The sequence below is a fragment of the Helicoverpa armigera genome, chromosome 29 (genome assembly GCF_030705265.1).
Source record: "Helicoverpa armigera isolate CAAS_96S chromosome 29, ASM3070526v1, whole genome shotgun sequence".
In the NCBI taxonomy this organism is placed as follows: domain Eukaryota; kingdom Metazoa; phylum Arthropoda; class Insecta; order Lepidoptera; family Noctuidae; genus Helicoverpa; species Helicoverpa armigera.
Window position 1 is genome coordinate 1195163 of NC_087148.1, and position 10224 is coordinate 1205386.

Here is a 10224-nt window from a genome sequence, read left to right on the forward strand (position 1 = left end):
CAAAGGTCCACTTAAGATCCAGATTGTACCAACGCGGAGAGGTACGGAAGAATTTCGCTATTTAAAAAAAAAACATCTTTTACCTCCCCCACTCAGAGACATTTAATGATTACTTAGTCACTCCTAAGTGACGGAATGTCATACAAATCCTTCACTAAGGAATGCCTTAAGTAACCATTAAATGTCTCTGAGTGGGGAGTTTAGTCTCTTTATCGATTATCGATCAAACTACTGAATCGATTTCAATGAACTTAAACACACATATAGTCAAAAGCCTGATAGAGACGTTGATTTATTTTTATCCAGGTGCGGGAAGTATTTCCACGGAACCAGTAGGCTCAGAACGTTGGTAAAACAACGGGTAATTATTATCTAGTAGGTATAGTTACCGGCACGAATCTTGAGCTCTGACCTACATCTGCGCAGAAGTGATTTATTAGCAAAGAACCAATCCCGAGTGACGGCTATGACGCAATGCACTGCGGGCCAATCACCGCTTTAGCCCGCCCCCACACCTCACTTCATACCACAAAAGAGACCCAATAAATTACTTCTGCGCAGGTGAAGGTCAGAGCTCAAGATTCGTGCCGATAACTATAATAAAAGCCACAATTATAAGGTACAAATGATTTAATTAATACAATAAACAATATTACATACAAAAAATAAATACTAAACCCATCCAAAAACGAGCAAAACGACAAACAAAACATATGAACAAATTTTATACAACACATAGACATACAGAGCTGCAACTATATAATGCAACTTTTGCAACCAAAACTGCTTTTTGATGGCATATTCAGTGTTTTTTATACCATCTTTCATCAAATATTTTCTTAGACCAACACACCACAAAGTTACATACTCCATTATGTTAATATTTGTAGTATCAAAGTTGAAAATTAACTTGTCTTCTGTAGACAAATCTTGAAACAATTTGTCGGTATTATCGTCTCGGAAAAGCCAGCTATGTGTGGTGAAGTAGGAAAGAGCGAGGGACGCCCGGTATACGCGGTTGTATAATTTTATGAACCTGCAAGTAAAAGGGAAAGGTTAGAAGAATAATACAATTGAAATTGTGAACGTATTTTTTGGGAAGTCGGTTATAAAAACCGGTCAAGTGCGAGTCGGACTCGCGCACGAACGGTTCCGTACCAGAGCAAAAATTAGCAAAAAAATCACGTTTGTTGTATGGCCATCCAAAATATTGATTATATTCTAGTTTTCAGTGTTTGTCGTTATAGCGGCAACAAAAATACATCATCTGTGAAAATTTCAGCTCTCTAACTATCACGGTTCATGAGATACAGCCTGGTGATGAACGAACGGACGGACAGAGGAGCGAAAACAATAGGGTCCCGTTTTACCCTTGGGTACGGAACCCAAAAAATGGGCCAAGGGGTTCATAATAAAATTCTGGTGGAATATCTAATTGTGCCAAATTCCTACAGATGTTTTTTTGGACAAAAAGTAAGGGTTCCATTATTTTAGGGTTTATTTGAGTTCATTATTTTCTTAATGGCTAATAATATCGGTTTGCACTCGGACTGAATCTGCTAATTTAAAACCCCAAGTGAGAAGAATGTGGTGATTCTAAATGAACGTAAAAAGAAATAAAATCTTAGTAACTGAATCACTTGTTAACCTAGAACCTAATAGTGGAATGAGAAATCATCCTAAAAGTACTTATTATACTGAATATAAACTACTTTCAACTCAGCGAATTTTTAAAGGTTGAGAGCAACATGATAGCGCTCTGTGGTTAGCTATAAATCTTTTGTCAGGAGCTATTATAATATTTGGGATTTCGTATTTATATCCTTAGACTTTTTATTCTTAGCTTATATAAATGATCTCCCGTATATGATGTCTGTGATCTCTGATATTATTTTATTTGCTGATGACACTTCCCTTGTCTTCAAAATTAACAGAAAGGAATCTAGTCCTATAGACGTAAACGATAGCTTGGTTACTCTGAGCAAGTGGTTTGCCGCGAATAACTTGCTTCTTAATTCTTCCAAAACGAAATGCATTAAATTCTCTTTACCTAATGTAACACCAGTAGGGCTCAATATCGTTCTGAAGGATAATAAATTAGATGTTATTAGTCAAACCGTCTTCCTGGGCATCACCATTGACTCTAAATTGCAATGGGGTGCCCACATCTCAGCACTGTCAAAGAGGCTGAGTTTCGCAGCTTATGCAGTCAGAAAAATAAGACAGATTACTGACGTTGCTACTGCTAGGCTCGTGTATTTCGCTTACTTCCATTGTATTATGTCCTATGGTATTTTACTGTGGGGGGCAGCGGCTGACGTAAACTCAATCTTCGTTCTCCAGAAAAGGGCAGTTCGTGCAATTTATGGCCTCGGCCCTCGCGAGTCATTAAGAGAATTATTTAAAGAAATTGATATACTTACACTACCTTCTCTTTATATACTAGAAAATATCATGTTCGTACGCAAAAACTTAAATCAATTTAGTGTTAAAAGTGATATACATTCCATTAATACAAGAAACAAGCACAAGCTAGTAGTTCCGAGATTCAGATTAACGAAATCAAATAAATCGTTTTTAGGGAATTGTGTCCGTTTTTACAACAAGCTGCCTAAGTGTGTAACCGATCTCACGGATATAAAATTTAAGAACACTTTAAAATCCACCCTAATTAAAAAAGCTTATTATAAAATTCAAGACTTTGTTGACGATAAAGATATTATATGGCGATAACTCATCTCTCCATGTGTGGCTTCCCTGGCAATTAAACGACTTTTTCTTCTCCCTTTGCATTGTATATATTTACAGTTTAACTTTCTTGCATTGTATAATTCTGTGAGCATACTATTGTTATGTAATAGACTGTTTGTACTGTGACTATATTACTTTTTAAAAAGAGTGTCTATGGAGTTTCTTGCCGGCTCTTCTCCATGAGACCAACTTTTTGGAACCGTGCAACTAATGTGACGTTTCATAGGTGCCTGCAAAGGCCTATGTGAAATAAAAAGATTTTGATTTTTGATTCTGATTTTGAGACTTGAGTACCCGCATACTGCAGACCAACAGTGCCAACAGTTGGCCCGACGGTTGCTTTTTATTTAAAGAAAATCGTGAATACAAAAGTGTGCCGGAACTATAAATCTGCCCCTTTTAGCATATATATAGCAGAGAGCAAGAGTGTTTATGTATGCTATAAATATTTTGTCAGGCGCTTTTATATTTGGAAAAAACTTTTAATTGCAGTTTTCTTGGTAGACGACTTAAACCCTCTATTTTGTTGCATATTTTTTTCTTGCTCTAAATTTGAAACACTGTTGCACCTACTACTTCTATTTCACCACCACCCTAAGGTAGACTAATAGAGAAAGCTATATAATTATAATAAACTAGCTTCTGTCAGCGGTTTCACCCGCATCCCGTAGGAACCACGGCACGAACCCGGATAAAAAGTAGCCTTCCTCGATAAATGGGCTATCTAACACCGAAAGAATTATTCAAATCGGACCAGTAGTTCCTTAGATTAGCGCGTTCAAACAAACAAACAAACTCTTTAGCTTTATAATATTAGTATAGATAATAAATAAATTATTAATACTTACATAGGTGGTTTGCCCAGCAGCACACAGCCTCCGTCTAATATATACCCCGGTATATAATGCAATAACCATGTTAGCAGCACAAACAGTGGTTTGTTGGCAGTATTTATTATGAACATGTACCACACTGCTAATGGGGTTGGCAGGACTCGACCGATTTCGCGGATTTTTGTGGATACTGGTTCTGAAAATTCGAAATAATGTTTTTAGTTCGTGAATGTTTAGTGGCAACTCATTTCAGCACCTGGATGGCTAATAGTTTATTCTATATGCTATTTTAATATGTATACACTTTCTACAAGGTATAGTTATCGGCACGAATCTTGACCGCCGACCTTCACTTGCGGAAGTAATTTATTGGGTCCGTTTTGTGGTATGAAGTGAGGCGCGGGGGCGGGCTAAAGCGGTGATTGGCCCGCAGTGCATCGCGTCGCCGTCACTCGAGACTGATTATTTGCTAATAAATCACTTCTGCGCAGATGTATGTCAGAGCTCAAGATTCGTGCCGATAACTATATCTTTAATGGCTACTTTTCAGTTAGACTAATTCTCGTTTAGAATGAAAGGCTGTTAAGAGCAGTATTTTTCTGTTATCCACAACAAAGATTTAGATGTGTTCATTCGCTTGAGTGACAAAATTACAAGCATACAAACATACTCACAAAGAAACGTCTTTATAAATAGTGTGATTATAGGACAGTATTGAGTATAGCAAATCTAAGATCTTTCCCACTTAAAAGAAGCAAAAGATTGTACTAATGTACCTACGTATTTAAATATGATTAATTATTTTGATATAACTTCACAGTAATATAAAATTTTCATCACAATAAAATGTATAACGCGAATAAAACTGCTGTCAGAAGCTAGTAACAATATAGATTCTTTTCAAAAACTCACGCCAATGAAACAAATTCCTAGCGCTCGACACAGAATATATCTTGACATCACCAGGCATTGAGTTGGTCTTCCACCCGGCAGCCAGGATAGCATTGTTCACGTAGTCCACTGGTACCAGGCTGTACCTCGTATTGTCTCCGGCGTAGGTCGCGTGAATCAGGCCTGTTGCTGGGCCTAGGATCAGCTGAGTGGACAAAAGGGAGGTATCAGTATTTTGGGGGTCTTTCTAATGTAATTGATGAGGAAAAGAGATTATTTAATTAGCTTGGTTTCAATAATAGCAGTTATTTTTAGCACTTTTAATTGCAATTGTATAAACCCACAAACTCTTCACCATTCTCTAAGTGTTTTTGAGGAGTGTCTAAATTGCATTGCTAATTGCAGCAATTTGTGAGATCCCCAGAGAAATAAAGTGTGCCTTTTGATGCTTCACGCATTTCGTTTTTTTTTTGAGTAATGTGTGCCAATTCTCTACAACATCTGTATGAAAATTTCATAAAACACATTCAGAATCGAAAGTTATTTGGCGCGAACTGTATGTTTACATTACATAATACAAAATTCTGCTTACCCCACTGGCGCCGTAAGCGCAACTGGTGTCAGCCCATCCAGGCATCGGTTCCCGGTACGATGATATCACTGAAAAAGAAATAGTCCATATATACGATATTTCTATGTATATAGCCACTAGTAGTTTGCGATTCATGTTGTAACAAGTGCCTTAGTATGAACGTTATGTAACTACTACGTTTTATGGCCTACCACGGGTCATCGGGTTGCCTGGGTGGGTAGCTGGGTTGTTGTAGGAAAAAATACTATCCTTTCCTTTTTGTTGACTTTTGATTTAGTAAGTCGAAATGGTCTTAGGTAACCAGGACACTGTTCTTTTGGAACCGTGCAACTAGGTTAACACTTTAGAAGAGCCTTCAAATGCCTAAGTACTTGAAATTAAAAGAAATAAGTTTGACTTATGCTATTCCTTACCTAGGCCTACTTGAAATATAAACACTGACTTTTATTATTCCTTACCTACAGCAGGTCTCACGATGCTGATGGGCATGTCACCAGCTCTGCTCCTCACCACTTCCTCAGCTATGGCCTTCGCGAACGTGTATGTATTGGGGTAGCCCTTGATGAGACTGGAAAATAATGAAGCATATTAATCCTTGAATGTACAGGAATAAATGCAGTCATTTTTGCATTTGTAATAAGTACTATTGTTGTTGAGTTTTGTCACACAGAAGGAACGGTAGTAAGCAAAGAACTATGTACCAAGCTTGCTGTAACTGTGAGTCAAGAGTCAGCGGGACTAGAAAAAGGCTGATCAAAATCACTAACTAAGCAAATTAAGATGGACTGAAATCTTTTTTTTAGATCCAACGAATGCTTTCCAATCTTTGACCATCGTCAAAAATCGTCGTGTAATAGCCTTGGCGTTTTCAAGTTTCCCTTAGAGAATTTGTCTTCCAAACAATGTTATTGTTATCTAAATATCAACATTCATCCACACGCAGAATCTCTTCACTATACTCAAGACTTACTCTGCCTCTATCCCCTGAAGTCTATCCTCGTCAATAGTCTCCGCCATGCTGATCATCAGCTCAGGAGGCACGGGGGGAGGGTAGAATGTCTCTAGTACCTCCTTCTCCACGAAGTTGTCAGTCGCGTTGGCGTATGTTGTCGACACGTAGACAAATGATCTGGAATTTACAAATATTTTGTTAGTAATAGGTTATTTTTTATGACATAGGTATTCGTAACAACCACATAAATTAAAGTTAAGGTCAAAATTGTTTATTGAAAGTGGGCTAATTAGATTTCACATCACATTAATTTGTGACTTTTTCAGATTACAAACGGTGAAGAACAAACTTCCCAGTAACAATAGGTGGGATTAGTAACGCGTAGTACGCCTCCTTGGTGAGGTCCTACGTATTTCAGAAGGCAAAATAAATGAGTCCTTGCTTTGGCAATCGCTACGGTTTCTAATGTAAACAGATAGAAAGTCTGAACACCAGTCTATTCGAAGAGTATCAGCTAACCTAGGTTTGTGTGTTGAAGAGTTCAGATAGGCAGGCGCTGCTTGTGGCACAATGGTACTCAGTTGCAACTCTTAAGTTTGGAAGCCGACCCCAATATACTCAGGAAAATACAAGGCACTTGATGGTACTTACTTGAGCTTCTGGCACTCCTTGCCAAGTAGCACAGCTTCTCTGGTACCTCTGACATTGATCATGGTAGCTATCTTCAGAGCCTCATCGAATCTAGTGGTCGCAGCCATGTGGAATATCACGTTTACCTGAAATGTAGTTAAAAAGTCATTGCCATTGGTGGGAAAATGAGCTTTAGGGGCGGCCGAGACGATATGATTATAAAGATGAAGTTTGCTTGAACTACTAATCCGATTTGAAATACTCTTTCCGTATTAAACAGTATTTTTATCAAGATGAGTTTGACGCTCAAAAAGTGGTATTAAGGAGCCATGTTTGAATAAATGATTTTCAGCTTTTATTTGAACTAGCTTTTGCCCGCAACTTCGTTCGCGTGGAATAGTGACTACCAGCAGATTTTTGATTTGACCAATAGATGGCGCTATATGTCCGGAATAATTTTATTTTTATTTTTTTTGTAGTAAAAACTATGTCCTTTCTCAAGTTTCAAACTATGTCTGTACCAAATTTCACACAAATCGGTTCAGTAGTTTAGGCGTGAAGAAAAGACAGACAGACAGACAGAAAGACAGACAGACAAACAGAAAGACAGACAGACAGAGTTACTTTCGCATTTATAATATTAGTTTGAATTTGAATTGTGCAATGGAATTCGCTAAAAGTCACCGCTCAATCTTCAGTATATAGAGGTACACTCTTTTGCATAAAAAAGCGGGCACCTATGCGAAATCTAGGTTTTAAGGACTTTACGTGTATTTCAAAGGGCTTTAATAACTGTAGTATGTTACTTGCATCAAAAGGGTTAGCCAAGCATGCGTGAGAGAGTATTCTGAATTTGAATTTTGTAGAATACACTCTCACACATGTGATAGATTATTCAAAAATATATAGCCAAAATATTGCTTCAATATGTGTGTGTTTAAAAAAAAACTGTCAAAATGGTGGATGTAATTTTATGACTTTTATTTAAGTATTCGATTTTTAGGTTAACTTTTAAAAATGATAATTTCAGAATTATTTACATGTCTAAACATAAGAAAACATATTACTTATGATTTAACGAAACTAGAAGAAACTAGTAGCTTTGTATAACATTTATTAACTTTTAATAACACGTGTTCACCCGACTTGTTTACTCACTACTATAAAAGGACGTGTAACGGTCAGAGCCGATCACTTCTTGATTGGCCGCCGAACAGTACGGAGCTCCGTGTTTGCCATAAAGAAAGTTAAGTACATTTGAGGTTGTTATTTTCTTGTATTTATTTTCTGTATTAAATTAACTGATAATAATTATTTACAATTATTTTTTTTGATTAAAATTTTATTACGTTAAAAGTATGTTTGTTAAATATTAAATAAATAAAGTGTTAATATGAATTATTCGATGTATTTTAATGAAATTATTTCCTTCTTTTTTATTACCTTATTTATTATTCAATTTTAAAACCACACCTAAAATTAAAGTTCAATGAACTAAATTAGTACTTGTATTTATATATTTTGAAGTAAATATTGGAGTCTATTATTTTTATAAACTAAAGTAATTATATGTGATTTTATAGTGGTGTGATCACCTACAAAGTAATTATTGCGTAATATATCTGTTCTAAAGCTTTTGTTGTCATTTTGCGTTTCTTTCATAAACAATCTATTACATGCTTGGCTAACCCTCTAGATTTCGCATAGGTGCCTGCTTTTTTGCAAAAGAGTTTATTAACTCTATACTATCAATGCAAACGTAGGTAATATTGCACAATTTAATTGATCTACTACATAGGAAGCAATAATACCTCCTTATAATATTACAATTATGTATTACCTCCTTGGTAACGATAGCCCAGTCCTGATCACTCATGCCGAGCCTGATATCAGCCACGTTCCCAGCCACGGGGATTATCTTCTCCACGAAGTTCGGCTTCTTCTTCCTCACCATGTTATATACCTGGATAATGATAATAATGGTTTAATAGATTCTCTATTATTACAATTATCAAGTTTTCAATATGCTGCTGTTAACCACATCCCGGAGGAACCCGTTCAAAATATTAGTAAAGATTATTAAGAAAATAATATAATAAGAAGTTAATATAAAAAATATTATTAAGAAGTAAAGTTTGAATTTGAGTTTGGGGTGTTAGGGGGAATCTCTGGATCCATGGACCGATCTTATAACACACAACAAAGTATTCGCGAGCATCAAGGCAAGTAATTATCAGTGAGACATGAGTGAAACCCCAAGAAACAGCTAGTCAAAACAGTTTTGATAAAACAGTAGTATACAATTAGTTGCTTACCGGATCTTTCAGCATTTCTTCAAGTCTCTCCTCGATAGGCACTCCCTTTTTAGGCCTCATCAGCAAGTACACTTTGGCGACGTTGCACGCCCTAAAAATAATAACTTGATTAGGTATTTTGATGTTAGAAATGATAATATCCTAAAGACCCAACAACTAGAAAATGAAAATCTTAACTCGGCTTTTTCATACTTTTGGCTGTGTCTCCACGGCCTGACAAATATCCCTCACCTGAAGAGTTTCTCTACGAGCTGCTTGCCGAGGAAGCCGGAGCCGCCTGTCACGAACACGGTGGCGCCGCAGTAGAACTGCTGCGCGGCCGAGTCTCCACGGCCTGACAAATATCCCTCACCTGAAGAGTTTCTCTACGAGCTGCTTGCCGAGGAAGCCGGAGCCGCCTGTCACGAACACGGTGGCGCCGCAGTAGAACTGCTGCACGGCCGAGTCTCCACGGCCTGACAAATATCCCTCACCTGAAGAGTTTCTCTACGAGCTGCTTGCCGAGGAAGCCGGAGCCGCCTGTCACGAACACGGTGGCGCCGCAGTAGAACTGCTGCACGGCCGAGTCTCCACGGCCTGACAAATATCCCTCACCTGAAGAGTTTCTACGAGCTGCTTGCCGAGGAAGCCGGAGCCGCCTGTCACGAACACGGTGGCGCCGCAGTAGAACTGCTGCACGGCCGAGTCTCCACGGCCTGACAAATATCCCTCACCTGAAGAGTTTCTCTACGAGCTGCTTGCCGAGGAAGCCGGAGCCGCCTGTCACGAACACGGTGGCGCCGCAGTAGAACTGCTGCACGGCCGAGTCTCCACGTTCTGTGGCTTCGTTCATCGCCTTCTGTCGGGAGAGAGCTTCCAGCTCCACAGCCAGTGCTGGATCCATGTCTGTGCTGGTCTTCCAGTATTTCCTGCATTAACATTAATGAGAGTGAATGGTGATGATCAGTGTCTTTAAACAACATCGGTACTCCCTACATCTATCATAAAACGGCTGAACGCATTGAGACTGTTTTGGAGATAGGTGGTCCAAAAGATGTAGATGGACTGTTTTTTGTTCTTCTCCTTGGCTTTCCTCGGTAAATTGGCTATCTAACACTGTTTTTTTCTAGCTTCTAGCTTTAGTAATTGCTCAGATGAGGATTGCTTCAGAAAACCCAACTGAACTGTTCAGTTTTGAAATATTTTTGATATTAAAAACTAGATGACGAATCTCAAGGACCGTTTCACCCATATAATCGTTATTTAAGTTGTCATAGTTTA

The 10224-nt window shown here is 38.1% G+C and overlaps 1 protein-coding gene across 1 annotated transcript; it reads right to left on the reverse strand.

Annotated features, from left to right (window-relative positions):
* Positions 1–629: 629 nt before the first annotated feature.
* On the reverse strand, positions 630–9868 carry LOC110381863 (putative fatty acyl-CoA reductase CG5065). The gene is made up of 10 exons (XM_064042584.1): positions 9678–9868; positions 8965–9055; positions 8490–8612; positions 6671–6795; positions 6038–6196; positions 5526–5635; positions 5068–5135; positions 4497–4680; positions 3600–3780; positions 630–1036 (listed from the first exon to the last, which is right to left on the reverse strand). The coding sequence occupies exons 1-10, from the start codon at positions 9845–9847 to the stop codon at positions 673–675; spliced, it is 1575 nt and encodes a 524-aa protein (XP_063898654.1). The 5' UTR covers positions 9848–9868; the 3' UTR covers positions 630–672.
* Positions 9869–10224: the final 356 nt, after the last annotated feature.

Bases quoted from the DNA above. Each gene is read 5' to 3' on its own strand.
- LOC110381863 (XM_064042584.1), bottom strand. From the start codon at position 9,847: ATGGATCCAGCACTGGCTGTGGAGCTGGAAGCTCTCTCCCGACAGAAG. The intron at 8,613-8,964 runs GTAAGCAACTAA...ATCATTATCCAG, and splicing joins AAGAAATGCTGAAAGATCCG to GTATATAACATGGTGAGGAA. The intron at 1,037-3,599 runs GTAAGTATTAAT...TTTTACTTGCAG, and splicing joins CTGCTGGGCAAACCACCTAT to GTTCATAAAATTATACAACC.